Source organism: Dromiciops gliroides, chromosome 3 (assembly GCF_019393635.1).
Source record: "Dromiciops gliroides isolate mDroGli1 chromosome 3, mDroGli1.pri, whole genome shotgun sequence".
In the NCBI taxonomy this organism is placed as follows: domain Eukaryota; kingdom Metazoa; phylum Chordata; class Mammalia; order Microbiotheria; family Microbiotheriidae; genus Dromiciops; species Dromiciops gliroides.
The window spans coordinates 357,231,714-357,258,601 of record NC_057863.1 but is presented as its reverse complement, the minus strand read 5'-3'; the positions used below and the strand labels follow the sequence as shown (position 1 = coordinate 357,258,601).

Below are 26,888 nucleotides of genomic sequence, written 5' to 3'. Positions count from 1 at the left end.
AAAAACAATGATATGTTTGTGGTGCATCTAGGTCTATGCAATGTGTCCTGACTCCTGCTCTCAAATTCAGGACAATGCTCCACAAACAGGAAACCTGGGAATGGGAAGGACAATCAAGAAATCTGATTCTAGTCCCGATGCCTGAACCCCCAGCTTCACTAAGTAGTATAAGCCCACATCCCAAGAACTGTATCAACAATTCATCAAAGGGCAGTGTTCCCAGCCCTTTGAAAAAATACTAAGGTAGCACAGCCCACAAGCCAAGCTCAGGCCTGGAGCCCCATGTGTACAAAGCACTAGGCCACACACTGGTTCACTCTCCAGGTAGTCTGGCTCTTTGCTAACAGAGAGATAGTGGACATAGAAATGCCCTAGAGACCAGCCCAGAATGCAGAGCAGAGAAAACAGAACTGCCTGTCCAGAAATAAAAGGGGAAGCGATATAACATATATTCTCAGTATATCAAAGTGCATCGGAACCTTCAGGAATCCAAAGCATTACCCAGCTGGCCTTCAGGGACATGCATCCTCCCTGCTGTTTCCAACACTCTTGCCTTCCCTCCTTGGACCTCCTTGTTTCATCTTCACAAGTCTACCTGGAAAGCTATGCTCCTCTGATCCCCAGGAAGTCCCAGGGTGAAGCCAAAGGCCTGAGAGCCCAGAGGAAGGGAAAAAAATCAGTAGGTAAACAGGCTTTTTATCAGGGATGCTTCTAAGTCAACCAGGCAAATGATACCCTAACATAAGCTACAGAATGAGACATACATTTTTTGGACATAGCTAATGTGGGAATTTGTTTGCTTGACTCTGCATTTAGTACAAGAGTTTTGTTTTTCTTTCTCAGAAAAGGGGGGTGGGGTGGGTGGAGGTTGGGAGAGAAAACAATTGTTTGCTAATTGAAAATATTTAAAATTTTTTTAAAAAGTATACCTTAGCAGACCATTCATAGCACTTACCCTCCCAGTATCTCATTTCTGATCTCTCAAGTTCTCTTTACATCTGCTATGTGGTTTTTCTCCTTTTCCTCTTGAAAATAAAGAGGGGTCTTTATTTTCCAGATAATATGAGAAAGGGATCCTACCATCAAGCCTTAACCTTGTACGATGTTAAAGAGTATTCCCTAAGCCACTGGCTGGCTGAAGGCACAGCCTTCCCTGGAGCAGGTAGAGTTTAGATCAGACCTAAGGAATGGACTTCTTGGATGCTATGTGGGGAGGGATGTGAAGTGGTTGGCTGGGAGGTGGGGTGGGGCTGTGGAATCTCTTACCAGGGACCAATGCTTATTTTCCTGGGGTTGTGACTGGCTGTGTGGAAGCAAGGCCTGGCCAAGATAATCCCTGGAGGGCACCATGTAGGGCCTCATCTTCACTTTCTATGAGGTTTTAAAAAATTTTTTATTTAGTTTGGCTTTGCTATCTGATGCTGCTTGTAGATAGCTGAGGCTGCAAGCAGGAACAATGACTAGGAGGAGAAATATGAAAGACAAAAATGCTTCAGTATCTCTCCCCTAGTGGGGGGAAACAGAGAGGTGGGTAAGTGGGTAACAGAAGGGAGGGCCCAGGCTGGGATGGATGGAGGAAGGGGAGGGGGAGGAGGGCAACAGCGAACAGAGATGGTCAGGAGAAAGCAAGAGGATCAGGGAGCTGAGCACTTGGACTGACTGGTGAGGCCAGCCCAGCCCAGAAAGTACTTATGAATGGAGAAGGAGGAAGTGGGATGTGGAGGAGCCAGAGAGGAATCTGGGAAATAGTAGAGGCTGAGGACAAAAGAGGTTGGGGTGGGGAGAGGAATGTCACAGCCAAAGGGGACTCCCAAGTTCTTTGCCAGGGGAACCCTGGGCTTTATTTTTAGCTTGGGGTTTGGGAGGGGGACATGTAGGGGAACAGGGTTTGAGGGGGAGGACCTCTGTTGTTTTTTCCCGACATCCCCCAGGCTACTTTTCTCTCAGTAAACCTCAGTCTCAAGCCACTTGGTTGTCATGACAACAGGCCAGAATAGAACAGATGGTCTCCACTAGCCAAATTCCAATTAGACAAGGCCAGCAGAGGGAGGAATCACTCAGGCCACAAGGGGCTCTGCACACCACCCCTCCCCTCCCCCATCTGTCCCCTCCCCAAACATCCTCATCTTTTCTTGGTTCCAGCCCCTCACTCCACATAGCAACTCTCTGCGTGCTATGTGTATGTGCTTATGGGGCGGGGGGGGGGGTGGACTACTATATACCTCACGAAAATCTAGCTAAATGTGGTATCATAGGGAAACCCATGGAAGGGTAACATTAGTCACTTTCAAACCCAGAAGGTCACACCAGCCAAGGCCTTCCCTTTCACCTATAGACTAATTAGGAATTCTTATCTCTGGGGCAAATTAGCTGAGAGAGTAGGTTCTGCCCACAGGGGGAGGGCAGTGAGACTGTAGGTTAAGTCAGGCTGTGTGAGAGGGTAGCCAGTCCCCTGGAAAGTCTGACCCTTACCCCTGCAGTGTTGAGGGCAGGGGAAGGTGGGCCCGGATAAAGAAGCCTCAGACTGTCAAAGAAAAGTCCATCTTGAGACCACATAAAAACTCTGGGAAAAGCCCCAGTCACCCCATAAAAACGACATTGCTAGGGGCAGCTAAGTGGCACAGTGGATAAAGCACTGGCTCTGGATTCGGGAGGCCCTGAGTTCAAATCTGACCTCAGACACTTGACACTTACTAGCTGTGTGACCCTGGGAAAGTCACTTAACCCTCATTGCCCCGCAAAAGAACCAAACCAAATCCCCCCCCCAAACAAAAAAACAAACCAACAAAAACAAAACAAACAAAAAAATGACATTGCTTTGCTTCTGCTCTCCAAGTGAGTAAGATACCCCAAAGGAAATGGGGAAAGTGTCTTGCACATACCAAGCACACTGAAACAGAAACACATGTAAACACAGGGGTTCACAACTAATAAATACACAGGCATATGTGCACATATCTAAAAGCACACAAGTGTACAAGCAAGGACAAAAATACATGGACTCACAGGCACGCTGGATTTGACAAAATGTTTGACTCCCACCTCTGATACTTACTTAGCTGGATGACCCTGGGCAAATCACTTAACCTCTCTGGGCCTCAGTTTCTTCAAGTGTAAAATGAAGGAGTTGTTCACATAACCTCTAAAGTCCCTCACAGCTCTAAATCTATGATCTATGACACATAGTTACACGCTTGGATTAACACAGAACAAAGAAATGCTTTGTAAAACACAAAATAAACATTATCACACTTTTTAAAAACCCTAGCAAGTATTGCCTCTGCAAAACCTGCGCATCATATACCTATAAGCTCAGCATCCATAAAACACATGTACACATTAGATACAGTAAACCCACCATTATAAAAATCCATGCATAGCTACATAACAAATGTAACTATACACAGAATTGCCACCTGCTCTAGACACAGATACAGCCTCTCTGGAGGTTGGGGAAGCCAAAGGCTTCTGTGTCTGCACGACACAGAGAAGGTAGAAATCAGAGAAGGTGGGGTTTAGAAGGGAGAGGCATCATGGGTTAGGGAAAGGCACCAAGCTAGGTTTGAATGAGGGAGCTTGGTCCTGGGTGTGGGATCGACTGAGCCATAGGGATGTCAAAATACATTGGTGTTTAACTGGTTAGAAGGAAGGCCATGTGGTATAATAGGAAGAGTCCTGGATTTGGAATTCCCAAACCTAGGTTTATAAGTCCCAGCTCTTCCTTCCATCTGGGTTTAAGTTCCAGCTCTTCTGTCCACCTGTATGACCTTAGACATTCCACTGCCCCTTTCTGTGCCTCAGTTTTCTTATTTCTGATGAGAGGGGGTTGGACTAGCCACCCATCCAGCTCCTTATGTAGGATCCTATGAACCTTATCTCCTCCTGGGGATTCAGAGGAAGACCCTTCAAGACAAATGAAGCAGGAAGCTTTCCCAAAAGGTCAGAGAAGGGAAAGTTTCCCAGAAGGTTATACTAGAGAGCTTTGCCCTTCTAGGGAAACTATAGGACACTCTGCCTCCATCCTGTGGGCCTGTGCCAGGCCCTGCCTTACTATGGTGATAGATACTGATAACAAAAGGCCTAATGTCAAGTAAGCTACTGGGGGTAAGTCGGGTACTGATAAGGAGGGGCACTAACAGAGCTACCAGCCTTCAATATCTGGAGACTACTAGCAGCACCCCACCCCCAGCATAGCCCCTTTGAGGAGGGGGGACAGAATTCCATCTACCCTGCTTCCTGGCAGAATAAAAGATCAAGGATACATACAGGAGGCATCAGAAAGGTCTAGAGGGGACAGCAGCCCAACCAGGTCAGTTATCTTCCCTAGGATTAAACCCCAGTCTGGCTCTTAAGACCAAAACCTTGTTGGGGGAAGGGAGGGAAGGGGAGAGAGGGCGCCCAGAAAGGAAAAGTGACCTTGGACTTCCCCTGGGACTGCAAAGAGAGGACTCCTAGCTTTGATTGAGTCAGGACTTGCCTGCTTGAGAAGCAACTAGGGTACAAAGCAAGGCATGCTGACTCTGTTTTAGAGGACTCAGGGACACAACCTTAGAAAGGGGAGGGGAGGAAGCTGAAATTTGGAAGGAGAACTGTCAATGATTTATTAAAGACCTTCACTAATTATTAACTGAGCTGGACTTCCTGGTCGGAGTTTCCAAATCATGGGCTCTACCACCTTCCCTAAGTTTCTCTCTCCACTCTAGTCCACCTCCCCACTTTTCCCCAAATCGGGTTCTATTACTTCACCTCAATTCTGGGTCTTTGCTTTATTCTCCTTTTCTCTAAATCACCATATACTTTCTTCTCTCCTCCAACCCCTCATTACTCTTTATCTTCCTCTCGGCCCCAGTTCCTGGTCCCTCCTTGCCCGAGCCTATGGATTCTGTTACATGACCTGGCAAAGTGCATCTCCCTCCTCCTTTGTGGGGAGTTCTGGTCTTGCTCCTATTGGTCAATGGGACTATGGTTTCCAAGAGGGGACTTGTAATTAAAGCTTTTCTTTGGAGAACTTCCTTGGAGGAATATGAGGTCTAGGATACCACCTACACGGCCCTCTTCTCACTCCCTTTGTCAGTCCGTGTCCCTTCCTCCACATTTGGGAATTGGGCCATGGGGAGTCTGCCCTACCTGAGTCCTCCCTCTCCTTATCCCTCCCCTAGCCTTCAGGGATCTGGCAAGCTAAAGTCTGAGGTGCCTGAGGAAGGGGCATAGGAGGGGTACCACCCATACCATGCCATGCATTCCCCTGTAGGGAGGGGTCTGATGCCAGGAGGGGATGGGCAAAAGTTGTAGATGAATGACAGGCCCAAAGAACTGGAGAGAAAGGTATGGAGAGACAAAAATTCTAGCCCTCTGGGGCTGCTCTGATGAGGAGTGGCTGGGGTTGGGAAGAGGTGGCCCAGAGAGATGAGAGGGGCAGAGTGAGGAGTCTTCCCCTCATGGTTCAGAAAGCAGGAAAAAGTGAAATAAGATGGAAGTGTCAGACCCACTGAGGTGGGAGCTGATTTAACCCTTGGCAATATGGACTTCACATCTAAGAGCTTGTCAGAGTGGAGAGAGTACTAGGCTTATAGTGTGAAGAAACCTGGTATTATATATGGAACACTTTAATACTTACGAGGTGACCCTCTCTGGGAGAACCTCAGTTTCCTCATTTGTAAAAGGGGGGACAAAAATACTTACACTGAGTACCTCATAGGATTGTTGTGAAGTGCCACAGACATGTAGTCTATTCTCATCCACTAAGCCACTCCAGCCCATAGAAGAAAGGTGAGCTGTGTGTGTGTGTGTGTGTGTGTGTGTGTGTGTGTGTGCTTGTGTCTCCTGTTGGTGAAAGGGGCTTCTGCCCAAAGAGCAGTCACTGTTGACAAGAAGAAAGAAGGAGGATAGCAAGGGGAAGAGGAGAAGAGTGGAAAAGAGAAGAAAAGGAAATGTCTATGGGTGGGAAAGGATGAGAGGAGGAAAAGAAAAGGGTCTCTTAGGGAAGAGGAGGGAGGCCAAGGAAGCGGAGGCAAGAGGGATAGGGGAGGGGGGAGGAGGGAGGGAGCTGCCAGCTTCACCTGGTGAATCTTGGTGTTGGGAGTATTCATACAGGGACTGTCATCTTTGCCTCTGTATACTCATCACCTGGCACTTAGTAGGAAGTTTAATAAAATACTTGCTGGATCTCACTCTGTGTAGGTACTTTTCCCTCAACACAACATAACATGGCATGGCATGACATGGAACAGAGTTAGAACTGCATAATATCACAATAGGTCACCAAGAAATCACACCATCCCATCTCATCATTGAGTCAGCACAGAGAGCATCAGTTGCATCAATCACCATGAGGCTCAATGGTGATGAAACCTTGGTGAGCACTGCCAGGGACTCTCTATAACCCTGGGCCAGGCAAGCACCAGGATGGCCTGCTTTGGGTTTTTTTTTTGTCTAGGCCAGGGTCAGCTTGGATACATTGTCTTTGCCAATAAGGAAGCCAGATCCCATGCCATCTGCCTCAGATACTGCAGAGAATCTTCCTTCTTATCTCTTCTCCAGGTCTCTCCCTCTACTCCCACCTCCTTGGTTCCTTTCCTCCCCATCATCAACTTAATTCCTAGAAGAGATAAGCAGCTGTTCTCCAAAAAGAAAGTTGAAATGCCAGAGGCAGACAGGATTAAAGAGCTCAAACCCCATTCTCTCTGCCCAGGGATCCCAGCATCTGAGGAAACCTGGGTAGGCAAAAGTTCTGGCTTCTTGGAGAAAAACACAGTGGCGCCATGGGAAGAATGCAGTACTTTAAATCAGGAAACTTGGGTTCAAGTCATAAGGCTCCACCAATTTTTTCCCAGACTTGGTTAATTGAGTTCTCTGGGCCTCAGTTTCTTTACCCATAAAATGGGGATAATAATACCTTCCCTTCTTTTACTTGACAGGTTTGTTACCAAGATCAAATGAGACAACAGGTAATGATGCTCTGTAAACTATAAATTGTCATACCCAGTGTAAAGGTGTTATTATCCTTCTGGACCTATTCAATAACCCTGTTGTCTTCATGAGTCCTAAGAGCTAGATATCCCCCCTTTCCAAACCCCACACACCCAGTTATGAGCCAGGCTGTCCAAACCTGAGATAGGACACCTCTTCCCCAACCTGAAGTGAAGAGGGGAATAAATGAGCCAGCATCTTATAAGGCAGAAAGGCTAAATTTGGAGCCTAAAAGGTCTGAATTCAAATCCTGATTCAGCTGTGTGACTTTGGCCAAGTAATTAAAACCTCTTTGTCTCAATTCCCCTTTTTTTTTGGTGAGGCAATTGGGGTTAAGTGACTTGCCCAGGGTCACACAGCTAGTAAGTGTTAAGTGTCTGAGGCCGGATTTGAACTCAGGTACTCCTGACTCCAGGGCCGGTGCTCTATCCACTGAGCCATCTAGCTGCCCCAATTCCCTTATTTGTAAAATGGAATAACAGCACCTACCTCATAGGCTGGTAGTGAAGATCAAATGAGATAACATACCAGAAGTGCTTCACAAACCTTAAAGCACTATAGAAATGTTAGCTATTAATATTATTTTCTCCCTCTGTCCTTTTCACTTAAGTTGGAGAGACATGGTCAATGCTTCATTCATCCATTCATTTATTTATCCATCCATCCATCCATTCATCCATTAATTCATTCAACGCACATTTCTTCAGGGGGTATGCTGGTAAATGTTTAACAACCTGCTCTCAGGGGAGAAAAATGTACAAGCAGCATACTTTTCTGTTTAATCTTTATTAACATTTTCTCTATCTCTTTCTTAAGTCTAGACAATCAATAAAACAATAAAATGTGTAGCCTTTGTAAATCTCTAAGGCATAAATGCTCCCCTGAAAATGTAACAGTTAGTCTTCTATCCCATCCCTAATAGAGCTCCTCTGGCAGCTCACAGCTCTGTGCTAGGCACTGGTGGTGATAGAAAGTTTACTTCTCTGACCTAAAGGAACTTGCTGGCAGCTAAGCAATACAATGGATAGTGCTCCACCAGGAATCAGGAAGAGGGGACTTAAAATCTAGCCTCAGATACTTGTGTGACCTTGGGCATCATTTGATTGCTGCTTGCCTCAGTTTCCCCAATGGTAAAATGGGTTTAATAACAGCAGCCACTTCCCAGAGTTGTTGTGAAGATCAAATGAGAAGATATTTGCAAAGCACCTAGCACAGTGCCTGGCACAGAGCAGATGTCACATTAAATGCTAGCTATTAGTACTGTCTTTGTGCTCTCACACCAGGGGGAAGTTTGTCAGAGTTGTGAAAATTCAGATTCAGCAATCGGTCTGCTTTGCTGTACTACTTCTCCTTATATATAGAATAAGGGCATCAGGCTGGACTATCTCAGAGCTTCTTAAACTTTTTCCACTCGAGACCCCTTTTCACCTGAGAAATTCTGAGGTGATTCCAGGTGTCTAGGTATATAAAATAGGTATATGTAACCTTTTACTGTTGCCAAGTTTTTTGTGACTCCCACATTCAGTTGTCCCAGTTTAAGAAGCCAGGGAATAGATGACCCCTAGGGTCTCTTGAAATTCTCAAACTACGATCAATCAGCTTATGATTCTAGAGCTATTCTCCAGCCCTATTGCTCCCCAGCATAGTCGTGGACCAAGGGTGTTTTGCCTGGATGTCAAGGTTGGCTGGCTGAGGGCTTATGGGGTACTAGTGCGCTTAGATGTAACCTTCATGTGTGAATGGAGGAGCTGCAGGCCCAACCTGCCTTCGCCCTTTGACACTTTACTACCACCACCACCCCCCAACTAGGGCTGTCTTGCTTAGGGGATCTCTGAGCATTATTTTGGAGGGATTTCCCCATATAAAAACTAGGATCAATCCATCTGTCAGGGAGGAGCCACATTACAGCCACTAATTAGTGTGGCGGCAAGCAGACAGACCATTGCTCCCGTTCCATCTCATCATGTTGTGAACTGCCAGGTTCTCTAGAGGTTCCTGGAGGTTCTAAAGGGGAAAGGTTCTATGATTCTTGGCAGAGAAGGGCTGTGAAATGGTGGGGTTGGGAGGTGAGTTTTCTGGGACTTGGTCCTCAGTCTCTAAGTCTCAAGAGCACGGAGACATGAGATATGGGTTATTTTAACAACAGCCAGCTACGGGGGGCAGCTAAGTGGTACAGTGGATAAAACACCGGCCCTGGATTCAGAAGGACCTGAGTTCAAACTTGACACTTACTAGCTGTGTGACCCTGGGCAAGTCACTTCACCCTCATAGCCCCACTCCCCCACCCCCCAAAAAAACCCAGCTATATAGCTAGATGAGGTAGCTAGGTTCTGCAGTGGACAGAGCACAGGCCCTGGAGTCAGGAGGACCTGAGTGGGTGTGGGGGGATTTAGGGGTACACTCAGAGAGTCACAAACAGAATAGCTGAGGGACAAATCGGAAAACCAGTTGTTTGGCATCCCGTAGACAAAACAACCGGTTTGTTGACCTAGTTCTGACTCTTCAGTTGGGCTTCTGTGTAGACATAGCTGTTATGTGTAGTCCATCAGCACCATGCTCATACCCCACCCTATACTGATTGCTGGGAAGTGAATAAGGAAAAGCAACATGCCTCCTAGGACCAGGACAGTCATAATCCAGCAAGGGTGACAGAATACACACATGCACACAAACACAGGGGATATAAAAACACTTGCAGAAAAACCCATAAACTTGTTACAAATGATTATTATAGAATGAACTGTGTAAACAGCTAAGAGGGCACAGGGATAACATGACTAGAGCCAAGTGGGGTTTAATCAGGGAAAGCTTCCTAGTCGGCAAGACCTCCAGGGACACTGGAACAGCCATTCTGGGAGAAGCTGCCCAGAGGACACTGCCAGTCTTTCATACCCAGGTTTCTTGGCAGCAGACACAGGCCCACACAAATACCCTCTGCAACCATCTCTACATTGGCATGGCCTGGAGGACTCCCCAAATATGCCGTGCTGATGCCTGCCTCTCTCTCCCTACCCTGTCCCATCCCACTTCTACCCTATCTTTAAGGTTGACCTGAAGCTGTTTATCTGACTCCTGGGGGACAGGCAAAGAATGAGCAAGGGGGCTGTGCAAAACAGGCATTGGCTACAGGCAGGCAGGACCTTTCATTGGGGACAATCACATTAGAGGACGGGGGCGCTTCATTAGCTCCCGAATGGCCATCTATCAGCCCCACACTGATTACCAGTGAGTTCTAGCCCAGTGGGGGACTATGATTATTCAAGGTGACATAAACAAGAGGCATAAATCCACGCAAGTGTCAGGCAGGAAGGGACCATGGGAGCTGCCTCAGACACCTTTCTGGACACCAATACATCCATTATCCAGAGATGTACCCTAATGGGCCAATCAGATAAGGTACACATGGGGAAGGGGAGAGGGAAAGAGGGGATAATAAATAAAATGATCCCATGCATTGTTATTTCCACAGTCTCTGATTTTATTCACACACTGGGAAATACCTGTCTCTGTATTCCCATTTATGTCTCAAAGCTATCCAGAAACTCCAGGCTGTGAAATCCCAACCATCCTAGAGCAAGTTCCTGATAAAGGCTACACTGTCTCAGCTGGGGAGGGAGGAGAGGAAGTGTGTCTACACAATATCCTGGAAAAATGGGTCTTCTGCTTATTTCTTGGGTGCCCTCTGCTTTCTAATGGAAGTGAGCCCTAACATCACAGACAATTCTTTAGCACGCCCTACTTGCTTCACGTGGTACTTTGCTCACAATAACCCTATGAGATAGGAAATGCAAACAATAACAGCTCCATTTGATTACACATGTGAAAATTCTGGCTCAAGGGGGTAAGGTGACTTGCTCAAGGTTACCCAACTATTAAAATACAGAGCTATATATCCCAGGAGGCCCCTGACCCCAAATTCAGTGTTCTTGCCACTAGACTCCACAATCTGTCCAGTCTGACTCTACCATGATGTGGTGTGACCTTGGGCAAGTCACCTAACCCCTTTGGGTCACTGTAGCCTACTCCTCCACTACAAGTCAATCTTTCTTCTCAAAACTTCCTGAGCGGATGACAGAATTTAGTTAGAGAAAGCCAGTAATGAGGCTCTGGTGTATGCCGAGACACAGAGGGCATGCAGTAATCCTTGCTAACAGAGCACAGATAGTCTAGGGCAGTAGAGAGACTAAAAAGTAATTTCTCTTTGGCTTTGGAACATATGAGGTGATTATTTCGCAGCAGATTTACCTCCCTAATTAGGCAGGCAAATACTCAAATGAGTTTGCGTTCCCTGAGTACACACTGATGGACAGAACAGCAGGGCACTCTGGGAGAAAGGGCCAGGATGAAAAACTTGCAGCAGAGAATCCACAGAGTAGATAATCTGTACATGGATCACTGAGGGTTGGCTGTTAATTATTAACATAATTGACAAATACATGGCAATCTTGCTGCCTTCTATCATCTTCTCTAAGGAGAGTGAAAATCCAGGCTCCTGACTGTGAGTTGTGGGGAGGGATGAAGAGTGTGGGGATCCCATGCTAGAGAGATTGGCCCTGCCTGGTGTCTAGCATGGGGTGGGGGTGGGGGGTGTGTGTGATGGCGATGGGGTGGGGGAGGGGAGGAGAGGAGAGGCCTCCAAACTCCTTTCATCCCTTGAGATCAAAGTACTCAGTAAAGAGGAACACCCTAAATCCTTTCCCTGCTCCTGGAGGTGGAGGGGCCTCCCCCTTATCATCTCTCTGGGCTTCTTGTTTCCTGTCTGCTCTACAGGAATCACTGGTTCTGGCCTTGGTGAGTCCTAGATTAGGGCTAGATAGCATAACCTTCCACAGGTTTAGGGCTGCTTTTGGCAGAATCAGCGTCCTGAGCCCTGAACCACTCTCCTTGCCCGCCCCCCCCCCCAAGTGTAGGGCTTACTCCCAGCTAGTTACAGTTCCCAGGCTTTTTCTCCTGGACTATCAGTAGTAGCAGTCTCCGATCTCCAACTCAGTAAGGTGGGGAGGACCCCAAGTGACATATACTTGAATGACAAGCATGGATTAAGCACCTATAAAATTCCAGGCACTAGGCCAGGTTCTGAGCCTACAAAGACAATAAAAATAAACATTCCGTGCCCTCAAAGGAGTTTACATTCTACTAGGGGAGGGGGAAAAGAAATAACATATACCCCAAAATAAATTCAAAATAGGTATTGAGTAAACAAATAGAATTTGGAGCTGGAAGGGACCTTCTGGATAAACTCAGTTCAATCCCATCATTTTAAGGAGGAGGAAAGTAAGACCTAGAACTATTAACTGACTTGCCTAAGTAGCAAAATCAGAATTCAAACTCAGGTTCTCTGATTACCTACCTACATTCCAGGACCACAACATTACCCTTCAGGGTTGGAATGAGAGCATTCCCAAGATACAACAGTAGTCACTGTGGCAAGGCGTTCTAGGACCACAGCAATAGCACTATTAAGATACTTCAAGAATACAGTAATCTCACCCCACATGGTGCTGATATTTCCAAGATATTCCCAGGACACGATGATAATAGCATCCAAGACACTCCTTCCTATCTAAATACAACTATCAGCATGATCTAATACAGCAGTAAAATTAACTTAAGAGAGAGCATGGGGATTCAGTAATGACTCCAGGAACAAAATGTCCATCTCGTTTACTTTCTCTAAGTTGACGGTGCTGTCCTGTGTACATGAAGCTGTTGCTTCTAACCACTTTTCTCCTGTAGTGTGGATGAGCATGCCCCAAGTCATCTACAGCTGCATTAGTCCCCCTTGTGGTCAACTGTACTTCTCTGCAAAATGACCAAAGGGTTGTATCTGTGGCCTGTGCAAAAAGCACCAAAGCCACCAGAACCCTTTGAAGACATGAGGACAGAGCCTGGGACTTTAGGCCTCATTAACATCAGAGGAGCTTCATCCTATCATTTTATTTTCCTTCTAGATGAAAGTAGTTCCCGTAATGGGTAAAATAGGAGCTCAGGAACATGAACGAAGCTAGGTAGGGGTGGGCATCTGGGCACAGGGGGAGGGCAGCAGCTTCTGCAGCTCATCTTCTGATTGCCCTGGCCCAGCAGCCTAGTCTTTTGTGACTCTTTGCCTGCTGCAGCCCAGGTCCTGTGACTTTCTTGGGTAGGTAAGGCTTCATCTAGGTTCCTTTCCTCACCCCCATTGTTTAGAAAAACAGAACATAACAACAACAAAAAGAATCCTTTGGCCTGTTGGACTGACTCTGAGACATCTCGGACATCCTTGGGGAGAGCAGGGGCTTGACAAAGGCCAAGTCCTCCCAGGAAGGAAGTGGGGATAAGGAGGGGTGGGTAGGGCTTGTTTGTACTGCTCTCCAAGGCCACACTAGGAAGCTATGGAGTCTCTCTTCTGCTACTGTGTATCTTTTAAAGCTTTTCAGAGCCAAGGCCATGTGGGCAAGTGTACTAAGAGCAGGTTTTTCTTCTGGCATTGTTCCTGTATAACCCTTGGCCCCTGGAAGCTTGTCTTTTTCATCGAACCCCCAAACCCCTCTGACCCAGTGATTGGCAACCTGCTCCTCAGAGTACTCCATAAAAGTTATTTCACACCTCCTCATCATAGCCCTGGAAGGGGAGCAAGGATCATACTTCCTAATAAGTACTTATTCACCTGCAAGCATTTATTAAACAGCTATTGTGTCGAGTCAAGACAAATTTTTTAAGCACTTACCAAATATCAGGCACTGTGCTAAGCAGTGAGAATACAAAGAGGCAAAAAACCAGCCCCTGCTCTCAAGGTGCTCAGTGTAATGGAGGGAGATACAGAGATAATTATGTCTAAATATCAATCTACCTAGGCACTCACATTAAGGAAGATGGGGAAAGTCTTCTTATAGAATGGGGGATTTTACTTTGGACTTGAAGGAAACCAGGAAGTGGAGATGAGGAAGAGAATTCTAGGCATGGGTAACAGTCAATGAAAATTCACAGCCTATCCTGAGCAAAGAACAGCAAGGAGCCAGGTGTCTAGATAGCAGAGTACAGAGATAGTAATAAGGTATAGGTGAAAAGCTAGAAAGGAGCCAGGTTATGAAGCATTTTAAATCTAAACAGAATTTTATATTTATGTTTAACCCCACACTGTGCAAGGTGCTAGGGATATAAAGGACAAAAATCTAAACTATCCCTATTCTCAAAAGAGGTTTTTTTTTTCTTTTTAGGGAGACAATATGGGAGACCTTATATATAGAAGTATATGTGAAACAAATGTAGAAACCAAATCAATGATTAGAAAATAGGGAATTAAGGCACTCAGGCTGCTAGGTGGAAAAGTGCTACCTGACCTCTGTTAAAAGGTGATTCTTCTTAGAGATAACTAGTTGGTAAGAGTTCAAATCCTGACTCAAGACATTATTATAAAAGAGATAATAATAGCACCTACCTCAGAGGGTCATTAGGATAAAATGAGAAAACATTTATAAAAACACTTTCCAAACCTTAAAAATCACTATACAAATGCTAGGTATTTGTATTATTGGGGTGGGGGGTGCGAGAGAAGATGGATGAGATAATGTCTAGGATCCCTTCTAACTCTAGAATTCTGTGATTCTAAGACTTCCTAGTATATGCTCCAATCAGGCTAAAGTTCATCAGAGGTGTCTCTCCTGTGCCTGCGGCCAATGCTACTGTACCACTTTTCCCCTCCCCCCTGCCCTGCTGCCCGTGTGCTCTGCCTGGCAGCTGTGGACCCACTGGAGCCACCAGCCAGCGGAACTAATGTCCTCTAATGAGATCCGGGGCTGGAATGGCCGGGCGGGTTTATTGTCTTTGGCTGGGTAATGAGACTCCTCATAAACTGGGAAAAAATGGGGCAGCACAGGGGAGGAAAGAGGGTGTGGGGGCAGGGGGCCCCCCCGAGAAGAGGCTCTGCGTTTTCCAAATCTCATCTTCATGCAGCGGAACGTTTCTGTCTAACGAGAATTAATGTTCCTATCTCCCACTCCCCCTTCTGGTGGATCAAGTGTTGGACAAGGAGCCAGGAAGACCTGGGTTCAAATCCAATTTCTTACACTGTGTATGACCCTGGGCAAGTCACTTAACTAGATTTAGAGCAGGTGTAGTTAAGCAGCAATCTTTATCACTGGAGGGAACTCCCAAATCTTTAAGATCACAGATCCATTCTATAGTGTTTTGGGTTTTCTTTACACACCTCTGCTTTCCTAATACTTCAGACCTTATACTCACCTATGCCTGTTTGTTCCTGTTTCTACATTAATTGTTTTTGTTTTTGTTTTGTTTTGTTTTAGGCAATTGGGGCTAAGTGACTTACCCAGGGTCACACAGCTAATAAGTGTTAAGTGTCTGAGGCTGAATTTGAACTCAGGTCCTCCTGACTCCAGGGCCAGTACTCTATCCACTGAGCCACCTAGCTGCCCCTCTACATTAATATTTAACTGGATCTCACTGAGAGTGCATCAGATATGGAGCCAGAAGATTTAATTGGGTTCAAATCCAACCTCATATGATTGCTTTTATGAGCTTCTGGGTTTCAGTTTCATCATCTGCAAAGTGGGGTTGGACTAAAGGATCTCTGATTCACACCAGGTCTAAATTGATGATCCTATTAGGCAATCAAGTCAACAAGCACTTATTAAAGCTCTTAGTATGTGCTAGGCACTGTGCTAAGTGCTAGGATACAAATAGAAGCAGAAGGACATACTCTGCCCTCAAGGAGCTTACATTCTATTCAGGGAAGATAACACAGAAATGGAAGCTGAAAAGGGGGAAGGAGGAGATGAAGGTATCCTGTACAAGGACATGACAGAGAAAGTTCAAAGTTGGGAGTATCGCCCGGAAAGGGATGAAGACATGGTTGACCTGGGTATCCTCCTTGAAATGGAGGTTCTAGGAAGAACCAGAGCGGGAGGCTGTAGGGACAAGATACTTGCCCTGTGTACACAGGGGTGGAGTGAGCCTTCAGATTGAAGAGGATTCTATGACATGTTAGAGAAAGTCTGGAGTACAGCCTAGAGAAGACCCCTTCTGGGCCCAGCCTTTTGAGATCCATTCTCTTGTGCTGCACAAAGATGGTGGCCAGTAGGGGCCATTTACATTAGCAACTGGTCAAGTTACTGGTTTCCTCATCTGTAAAATGGGCATGCTACTACTTGAACTGTCTACCTCACAGGGTTTCTTTGAAGGATAACACTTTGTAAACCTGAAAGTGCTACAGAAATGTGAGCTGCTATTACAATATCCCTTCGGACACTGTAAACTCATGCTTAGTTTACCCTAGGCTCTTTTTCTTCACCTTTCTTTTGAGTCACCCTAATTCTCTAAGCTTCTTTCACTCCACAGAGAAATAGCCTCAGACTACAAAGGGAAAGAATCACGGGAAACCTAAGAGATGACTTTCCGAGAGGGAAAGCAGTGAGGAGTGAGGAAGGAGTGGCTTTTGGGAGAATTATTTGGGAGAATCTCCCAATCCCCTCCACTATTTATACCTTTGACCCATCTCTAGATCTGGCTGGTGTCATTTTGCTCAGAGGCTGGGATAGGGGCAAGATGACTTCTACAAAGACTTTTTACCACCCTGCTTGATGTCTGCAAGTAAGACCAAGGTTAGATCTCAAGGCTTCCCTTTCAGCTCCTGGCTGCATTTAGGGAGAAAGTCCCAGATGGCCAATGATGCCCCAGCTGGGCAGGGAGCCAGCAAGAGAAGATGGGAGTGCCAAGAGGCTCCTCCATGAACTAGTACAGAACAAAGGCTTTGTCACACCTGTTGCTAGGGGAGAATTTGACCACCGGGCCATTCAGGTGCCAACACCTCTGTAAGGATGCCACCTGAATCTCCCTCCAGGAATTATTGCTACTAACACCATTTACAGGCAGAGGGAGGGGGCCGTTCTTGGAGGGAGGACAGAGGATGCTTCTCCAAGTTGTTCTTGGACTTCTTTACATCAGTCCCAGAGAGCTTCAATAAGTAGGAGACTTCTGAGTTCTCTTTCTTTCTTTTTTCCCCCTCTGAGTTCTCTTTCAAGGGGAGTTGGATAAGTGTCTAATTCCAAGAAAAGAAGGGGCTCATGTTCCTGCTTCCAAGAGAAGCAAAGTAGTCACTGCCTAGATAGTTAGCACAAAGACTAGACCCAGGGCCTCATCAGAGGGAGAGATGCCATGTATGCCTGCGCTTTGCAATCTCTATAGGGTAAGGAGGGGCAATCATCAACCAATCAACATGTACTTATAGTATTAAGCATGTATCAAGTACCGGTACTAGGGATCCAAGTACAAAGAAAGAAATGATTCCTCCTAGAAATGAGCTAACATTCTAATGAAGAAGACAAGTACATAGAAAGATATATACAGCATAAATGTAAGACCAATAAATTCAAATGTGTGAAAGGTAGTTTAGGAGGGTGGGCACTAGCAATTGATGAGGATCAGGAAAGTCTTTTAGAAGATGCATCATAAGCTGCATCTTAAAAGAGAATGATGGGGCTATGCAGCTAGTGGTGAAGTGGATAGAGCCACCAGCCCTGGATTCAGGAGAACCTGAGTTCAAATCCTGCCTCAGACACTTGATACTTACTATCTGTGTGTGATTCTGGGCAAGTCACATAACCCTCATTGACAGAGAGAGAGAGAGAGAGAGAGAGAATGACTCTATGAGATGGAGGTAAGGAGGTAGAACATTCGAGGAGGGGAAGGAGTGCAAAGGCTCTCATCTCATCTTATGGAGATGGGAAATGGAATGAGGGAAAAAGAGAGAGCAAGGTTGGCCAGATCACAGAATATGGGAAAGGAAGTAATTCCCAATGAGGCTGGAAAGATAGGTTGGGGTCAGGTTGTGAAGGGTTTTAAAAATAGAGGAATTCCTATTTTCATCCTAAAGGCAATAGGAAGCCACTAGAGTTGGTTGAGTAAGGGAGTCACATGATCAGATCTGTGCTTAAGGGAAATTGCTCTGGTCTGTAGTTTCCGGCTCTAAGGTCAGGGTGGAATGTTCTTTCCAAACCAGGCCAAGCATTTCCCCTACTAAGCAGATTACCCAAGGGCTCAGGACATTTCAATGCATACCCCCTTCGATAGGTAGTGTGGGATAATGGAAAGACTACAGGACCAGAAGAGAAGAGAATTCAGCTTCAAATCCTAGCCCCAATATTTATGAACTATGTGATAATGAGAGAAGTTACTTAATTTCTCTATACAGGTCAGTTTCCAAATCTGAAAAGTGGTCATAATAACACTAGCCCTACTTGAAACAATGTTTCAAGAAAAAGTATTTTTGTCTATCTTAAAATGCTATATGAATTTGAGTTCTTGCTATTATTATTATTACTGGGAAAATACCATAGATAGAGGTTTCTATACAGACCACTGGACAAATTTCCTATTATACCCAGGGCTGTTTGTCTGGCCCAGGCCAAAGTAAAAAAACACTTGGCTTTCTAGGGACGGGTGTCAAGGCTTGGTGGGATCTCGGATATCTCTCCCCACCACCATTTTCCCTCCCCCAATGCCAGCCTGAGGGATACTGACTAGCCCGGGCTTAAAGCATTACCAATACAAAAGTGTGTTATCTCCAGTTTGGGGAGTGGGGGAGGGGAGGGAATTCCCGGTTGAAAGGTGATTCCAACCTAGATCTCCAGTTACCTGTGTCCCAGGCCAGTGCCTCAGCTGCTCAATAGGAGGACTGACTATGGCCCAAAAAGGAAAACACTCCTCAAAATGTGGTTGGGTCTGGTACTGCCCTACCTTATGGGCAGAGGCCCAGGTGAGCACCCTCCTGCCTGAGGCCCTCATCTCTAATGAGCTCTCAGATGAAAGTGTCCCTTTCTGTACTCAGCATTAGCCAGAAGATGTTTGGGCCAGTGGAAAGAGTTTGGAATTAGAAGAACCTACAAGCAATGCTGACTTTGCAACTTAAATCAATTCACAAGCATTTATTAATCGCTTGTTTACTCATGCAAGACTCTGGGAATTCAAAAGGGGCTCTTCACCCTCAAGGACCTTATAATCCATCAGGAAGACAAATGTAAAGATATAACCATGAGTAAGTCATTTCTACTCTTGGGGACCCCTCTCAATTTAGGACCATAGATTTAAAGGAAAAGGAAGGGGCATCTAGGTGGCATAGCGGATATAGCACCGGCCCCAGAGTCAGGAGGACCTGAGTTCAAATTCGGCCTCAGACACCTGGCACTTACTAGCTGTGTGACCCTGAGCAAGTCACTTAACCCCAATTGTCTCACCAAAAAAAAAAAAAAGGAAAAGGAAAAGGAAAGCCACAGGGTTAAGGGAGTTGACCAAAATCATTTTGGTAACAAGTGGCAGAAAAGAGATTGGAATTCAGATAGAACACTTTACAAAGCACCATCCTGCTTTCTCATCTGTGAAAAGCTGTGGCTCTTTTTTAACTCTTAAGTCCCATTTTCCTTTGTGTAATGCTGCTAAGCATATCTGTCACTGACACCAACAGACGGACCCTTCAGAGATGCCCAGGATTGATTGAGGTCCCCACTGAGATTGGCTATATTAAATGGGCAGCAGACATTCCCATTTCCCTCTTCTAAGTTTCACATTCACTCTCCCTCTAAGGAAGACTCCTCTTTTCTATGAGCCAATGCAAAGACAACAAACAAATGGTGGAGAAAATGCTTCTGAATGCTTCTCTCAGAAATTCGGGGCATCTCCCAGGGAAAGCCTAGGGAAGGATAGACATAATCTTAACTTGAGAGAGGGGATGAGGTGGGAGAAGGGGGAGATTTGTTTTCTTCTGACATAGTTAATGCTTGGAATGAACTCCACATTCCAGTCAGACTGTCATACCTTGTTCTCCCTATATTTCAGTCTATCTTTCACCCCTTAGCTTTTGCATAATCTGTTCCCCAGGCCTAAGGTACCATCCCTCCTCAGCCCTACCTCAAAAAGTTTCTGGTTTCCCTCCTTCCATCACCAACCAGATCCTCCTGCTCTCCACAGATGTTTGTACTCTTCCCCAAAAATATTGTACATGGACTTCTCTAGGTATATGTTATAACTATGGTAGAATGTAAATTTGTTGAGAGCAGGGAACTGTATTGCAAAAATCTCAGCACCTAGCATAGTATCTTGCTATCTATACCATATATATCTATATTTTATATTTAATAAATGTTTATTGAATATGGATGTGATCTTTCTTCCACCAAGCCTTTCTTTCTTTCTTTCTTTCTTTCTTTCTTTCTTTCTTTCTTTCTTTCTTTCTTTCTTTCTTTCTTTCTTTCTTTCTTTCTTTCGAGGCAATTGGGGTCAAGTGACTTGCCCAGGCTCACACAGCTAGTAAGTGTCTGAGGCTGGATTTGAACTCAGGTTCTTCTGACTACAATACCAGTGCTCTATCAAGCCTTTCCCAATCTCCTCAGCTGAAAGTGCTGTCTCCTTCCTTATACTTCTTAGAGCAATACTGTGTATATTAGACCCCTCTACCTTGAATCATTTCTCCTTGTCTTATTGTAATTATTATGCCTTTTTTATTAATTTCCTTAACTGCTTTCTTGTTTATTTTTTGGTTAGATTTATCCAGTTCTGAGAGGGGAAGGTTAAGGTCTCCCCTCTAGTATAGTTTTATTATGTATTTCCTCCTGTAACTCATTCAACTTCTCCTTCAAATATTGTGCCTTTTTTGAGGGCAGGAACTTTTCATTGTTGCTTCTGGAGTAACCAGCAGAAAGCCTTGCATACTGTAAGCACCTAAATAATACATATTTATTGAGCTGAATTCCCCAGACAGAGGAGATGGAAAAGGGCAAACGGTGAATGGGTAGGGGAAAATCACTCCAAAATTTTCCTAAAACCATAGACACATGATTAAGTGGGTGAAAGGAACCCAATAAATCTAAATTCATGGTCAAGATCAGAGGAGGACCCAGGGTTCCAGGCTTCTCAGATTCCTGAGCTTTCCATCTTAAGGACAGCTGGATGGTGAAGTAGATAGAACAACGGGCCATGTGATTCCCGGCAGGTCACTTAACCTCTTTGCCTCAGTTTCCTTGACTGTAAAATGGGGATAATAGTGCCTACCTTGCAGGGTTATTGTGAGGATAAAATGAGATAATATTTGCAGAGCACTTAGCAGATTGCTATTTATGCCCTTCTTCTCCCCTTTCCCCATTCTCATTGACTAGATTGAATGAGGCCAGATTGTTTGACAGAATTATAGAATATTAGAATTGTAAAGGAACCCTAAAGATTCCTTGGCCCAACCCCTTCATTTTAAATGGAGGAAAATAGACCTAGACAAAGGCCCATGGAACAATATGGAACACACATAGTTGTTCTGCTTGTCTGAAGACACATTGAAACAGACCCAGAGAAACAGATCTTGGGACTCAGAATCGATAGTACAGTCCTAATCTGGAAGCTGGTGGTTGCCCATATATGTAGACTCATATTCTTTCATACAATCCCTCCCCTTCCTCCATTTGCATGGATTCCTATAGACCTGGTCCCCTACATGGAGAGCCCTGAACACAGAAAGCCACAAACACACCTGTGTGAGTACTCACATTATGTGGACCATACAAGGTGTATTTTATATAGAGGTACAGTCAGTATTGCACCGGAAGCTAAGGTCCCCTAATAGGGGAGAGGCTGACCAATGAGCAATGCAAATGAAAAGGACTTTTCCTCCATGCCTCCCCACCCCCACCCCAAGAGATGGGAGTAGTTGAATTCATCAAATGAAACAGGAAATAAAAAATTAGCAAATCAGAGGTAACACTGCATCACTTAAGCGTGTTCTCAAAGGACGCTGAAAATCAGTTAACACATTCAAAGCCATTCAGATGGCTCCCCCAACCCCTACATCCTCCCTGCAGGGGAAGTGCTCAAAGTACTTCCCTTAGCCCACTTCTCCCCCACCCCCCACCCCCTGGAACTGGGCTAGGATTGAGGGTGGGAGCCTAAAGCAAGGTGGTGGAGGAGGTCAGGAAAAGCCAATGGCCAGCTAGCTGTAGTTTTTTTTTTTCCTGTGCAAAGTGACTCATAAAGGAACTAGACCTAGAATGGAGATCTCACTAAAGTACCTGCTTAGTCCCTATAGAGAGATTTAGCCATGTCTCAATGCTCTCATGGACTACCCCCCCCCAGCCCCACCCCCACACACACTATTTCCCACTCCCCATGTTAAACACTTTCCTCAGAGCTTGACTCAGCTCTCCTTAGGCTCTGATGTAATACCTTCCTCTTCCCCTCTTCAACTCCCTTCCTTGCCCCTATACTCTGCATGCCCATTTTCTTCTTGGCTTTTAGAACTGAGAAACCCATCCTGTTCTTTCCAGTGGCTCTATCTTTTCCTAGGTAAGCATGATTCTTATTCCAGTTAGCAAGCATCCAAAGAAATTCCAGGTTGGCAGAGTTTGGTGTTATCGGAACGATACTGACTATTATACACACACTACTGTATAGGAGAGGGGAAGAGGGGAGCAGAGTAAAACAATATTCCAGTTTTCATAGGTAGCAATTACACCGGCTATCTACTAAGACTGTAGTTAAGGGGCCTTCCAATTGTGGCCACAACAGGATTTTAAACCAATTTACAGGGTGTTATACCTGGGGTGTATATGTTTTAGGATGTGTGTTTTCCCTTTGATGACAAAAGGATTAGGGAAACCAATTAAAAAGGGTGGGGTGTATATAGCTCCTACTTCTTCTAAATAATGCCTCCATGCCTCCACCCCCCACTCCCCACTGCCCCACACTCTAATCCTGTTGCTGACACCCTCTCCACTAAGTAACGGTGAGTGGTAATAATAGATTCAATCCCAAGAAGCAGAGAGAATCCAGGATTTCACTGCCCTGAGTGGCAAAGTCTGTGTTGCCGAAAACATATTTCTGTTTATACTTCAACAGCCAGATGGGGAGCATTTCAAAGTCAGGGGCCCCCACGCACACTCCGGGGGCTCCGCTTCTCTCTACTCCCCCCTCCCCAACTAGGCTCCTCTCCTCAACAGCCTCTCGGCTCTCTGCCATAGCCCAGAGAGAACCTGGAAAAGAGCAGTAGGGCTGGCGAGACTGGATCCCCCAGGGGGAAGACAGATAGAAGCAGCCATGGCTCCTAGAAGAAATGACTGCTGGTTAGGGAGGAAGGCTGTGTGACCTTGGGTAAGTTGCTTAACCTCTCTGGTCTTTTGTTCCTTCAGTTGTGCAATAGGAAGACATCATTCTCTGCTCCTCCCTCCCTCTCAAGCTGCTGGAAGAATAAGCCAATAGGATCTATAAGAGTGCTGAGAGATCTTAGAAGAGCTAGAGAAACCTATGGTTTAGTCCACAAAACTTAGCCTCTGATGATTCAATACATCCATCAATTAGTCAATCAAAAAGCACTTAGTGCCAGTCTGTGCTGAGACTCCCTTCTTTCTCATGCTGGAGCAGGATTCATATTGAGCACTTGTGCTCCGGGCACCAAGCATCTGTGCCCCCTCCCCAGAGGTGGCGAGCATGCAGCTGAGTCAGTCACCAGCCCCACAGGAGGAATGGGGCCCTAGGGCATCACATAGAAGGGAAGCATAAGACAACAATGAAAGGGCGAGGAGGCTTTGTTTCCCAGTCCCCAAAAGCTTCCTGGCCTCAGTCCCGTCCTGAGCCCAGGGAGTTAACCCCTGGTGTCCTAAGCAGACCATTGCCCTCCTTCCTACAGATTTTTGGGGATGGTGGGACCGAAAGTATTAAAGGATCCAAGGCTTATAGACAATAGGTACCAGGTGTTTCCTGTGGGTCCCATGGCCCAAGGCTTCAAAGCCTCTTCCCAGAGCCCCCAAAGTGGGGGGAGGGGTGTAGGGGGCACCTACCAAAGCTTTTATCAAGTTCTAGGTCCTGAAAAGATGATGCTGTCCAGCTGAAGTGGGCAGTGCCACTGTCAAAAGAGGGAAGACCAACCTACTTACTTAACTGGTCATCTATTCCAGTTGCCTTGGCACCCCACTAAGAACAGAGACCAGGGATGGGGCAGCTAAACGTTACTGCAGTGCTAGCTTCCTCTACCTTCTTTGCCAAGCAAATTAGACAAGCCCCTCCCTATGATTTTCCACCTTTTCTCTCCCCCCACCCCTGCTCCCCACCTACCTACCTTCCCAGGCAGGTTGGCTTCTCTCGGACTATCCCGCTCCTATGCCCCCTGCTGGGTCTGTGGTACTCACTACTTGCACCCAGACACTCACTGGCAGACAGGCACGATAACCAATACCTTCCCCCTTCTCATCCCAAAACAAAAAGGGTCTTATACCTTCAGATTCCAAGGTAAAGATCATGTATTTCAAACAGACCCGACCCCCCCTACATACATACATACATACACACACACACACACACACACACACACACACACACACACACACACTAGGGGGAAAAGAGGAAAGAAACAATCATTTATTAAGCGTCTAATCTGTACCAGGTACTGTTAAGTGCTTTACAAATATTATTTCATTAGATTCTTTCATCTGATTGGGGTGATAGAGTGCTCTTTTTCCATCTTTCTGGCCACGCAGAATGAATGCCGCCTTCCAGCCCCTAGCTAAAGGTTGGTAGTCATGCCCCCACGGGGGCGAAGGGACAGTGCTTCGAGGGGTTAAGAACATTAGATTTGCCTCCCAAACGTATTTTCCAGTTCATTTCCCAGCACAATACACCCCAGCTTGTCCCTGCCTTCCCTCTTCCCTCTCGATATCTGAATGGGCAAACGCGAGCCACCTTTTGTTGGTTCTCCCGGACTCTGGGCTTTGCTTAACCCCATGGTTGCCGACAGGCCCACACCCTGGGACGGGCGGGGGCACCCCCGGGGGATGAATGGAAAAGTGGGTCACGCAGCCACCAGCCAGCGAGCCTACAGGAAGAATGAGCACCTCCTTAGAGGAGACCTTCTAGAGCTGGGGAGGGAGTAAGGCAATAGGGGAATTCAGTTCCAGGACCTTCTCCATTCATCTTCCCGTAGGACTCAATCCCACCCCCCCCCTTTTCTCTCCCCCCCCCCCAACCGAGCCTCACTAGAAAGCCGCAGGTGAGAAGTAATCTCTCTCGGACTCGACCACCTAATGCCGCAGGAGCCAGACCTAGTGCGCTCGGGTTTAGGGGGAGCCCCAGTCCCTGAAACCCATTTGAGGGAGAAAAGAATGTCAAGCAAGAACGCTTTCCCGCCCTAAGCCATTTCCCAAACCCTCAGCCCACCAGCTCGGAGACTGACACCTTCCCCGGAGGGGTTGTTGTATCGCTACCCGGAGAAGGTAATTACGGTGATTATTTTGCATTTATGTAACATGTAGTGTTTCCAAACTGCTTCCCGAGCAGAGAGCTGGTTATTAAATAAATAGAACGCGATTACATATTATTATTTAAAAAAAAACACACCAAAACCTTCCGCAAGAAAGTGCTTGCTTTCCACGGAGAAACCTGCATTTCAGCAGCTCCCAGCAGGTCTGCCTGGGTTTCTCAAACCTTCAGTCTCGCTCTCTTCATCTCCCACCCCCCAAACCTTACCTAAACCACGATTCAACTTTTCTGGTCCCTCTCATTCCCCACAAACCAGGCGCCTGCAGTCCAGCCACCTAGCGCCCAGTTTCGCCGAGGGTGTGAGCCTGGGAGGGACGAGGATGAAAAGAAGAAAACCGCTTACCTGGGAGGAAGAGAGTGGCCAAGCTAAGAGCGAAAGCCCACCAGCATCCAGAGACGACCGCATGCCCCATCCGAGCCATTGGGGGGCTGTAGGTCCTGGGAGAGGGGGTCCGAGGAGAGCTCTCCTCCCTCTCCCGAAACGATCCCCAAAGACAAGCAGGGATCAATATTGGGTGGCCGGCACTCCGAGTATCCAGGTCAACTCGCTGCAGTGTGTCAACTCGGGATCGTATACAGCGGGGGTGCCCAGGTCGCGGGCACAAACCGGCCCCCCGGGGCAGCCGGCTCAGAGCCTCGGCAGATGCCCGCCGCAAGTTAAACGAGTCATGCCCCGTCTTCTCCTTTCCCTCTTCCGCCCCTCCCCGCCCTTCTCTCCCTACTCTTCCACGCAGCCCCCGGCTGGGGCAGGAGGGAACCCCCTCCCCCCCGCCCCGCGCAGCTCTGGGCTCCTCTGGCTCCCGGAGCCCAAGCGCAGGCTGCTCGCTGATCTTCGGGGTCTCTGGGAGTGAAGGGAGGGGTGCTCGGCACAATCAATCAAACAGTCCCCGTTCGCTCCAAGTTGCAGGCATCCATGGCTGGCCGGGGTCCTCCGAGAGTGGGCTCCAGGCGGGATCCGGGGCCCAGGATCCTACAGCGCTGCGAGGTGACTGGACTACCTCGCGGGCTCCTCGCAGCATCCGAAAGGAGAGGGTCCCCCTCCTTCCCTCTCTGTCGTTCCCTCTCCGCCTTCCTCCCGCGAGCTGCAACAATGTAGCCCACATCCAGCACGAACACACACTCTCTTTCTCACACACACACACAGCTCCCAGCCTCTCACCCTCTTCCAGTGATGTCAGACGGGAGGAGGAGGGGTTAGCTTTAACCCCCTCCTGGCCCCCTAGGAGCCAGACCAGGCCTCGGGCAGCCTGGACTGCGCGATTCAAGGCAGGAAGGCGAAAGGTCCCGCTACAGTGAGAGGATGGTTGGGGTCACCGTCAGGTCCACCCCTGGGATTGAGGGGGATGCCCGTTTAGGTAGCTTTTTGCCTGGGGAAGGGCCAAAGGGGGAGCCTCCCTCCAGCATTACTGGCGAAGGGAAGCAGTGGCCTCTAGTGGTCAGAGCGGGAGGCTTTGGCTGCCATGGGGGGAGGGGGGAATGGGGGGGGGGTGGGGGCGGAGAGGAAGGACTCTTGGATTCTAGACGGGATTAATAGCTTTTGGTCTGGGGGCCGAGGATGAGGAATCCTGATCGTGGGTGGGAGGCTGTGTGGTTGACAGGTGAGACTGGAGAGCAGTGTACTGAGGTTTCTTTTCTAGATT

At 46.9% G+C, this 26,888-nt stretch overlaps 1 protein-coding gene across 6 annotated transcripts in view; it reads right to left on the bottom strand.

Annotated features, from left to right (window-relative positions):
- Positions 1 to 26,646, bottom strand: part of NECTIN1 (nectin cell adhesion molecule 1) — a 189,229-nt gene extending 162,583 nt beyond the window's left edge. For 3 of the 6 annotated variants that reach the window (XM_043991827.1, XM_043991828.1, XM_043991829.1), the window contains exon 1: positions 25,592 to 26,644. In XM_043991827.1, the coding sequence (XP_043847762.1) occupies positions 25,592 to 25,670 (79 nt within the window). In that variant the 5' untranslated portion in view covers positions 25,671 to 26,644. Of the gene's footprint in view, positions 1 to 25,591 lie in introns of all 6 variants that reach the window. The other 3 variants (XM_043991825.1, XM_043991826.1, XM_043991823.1) reach the window with 3 other exon arrangements.
- Positions 26,647 to 26,888: the final 242 nt, after the last annotated feature.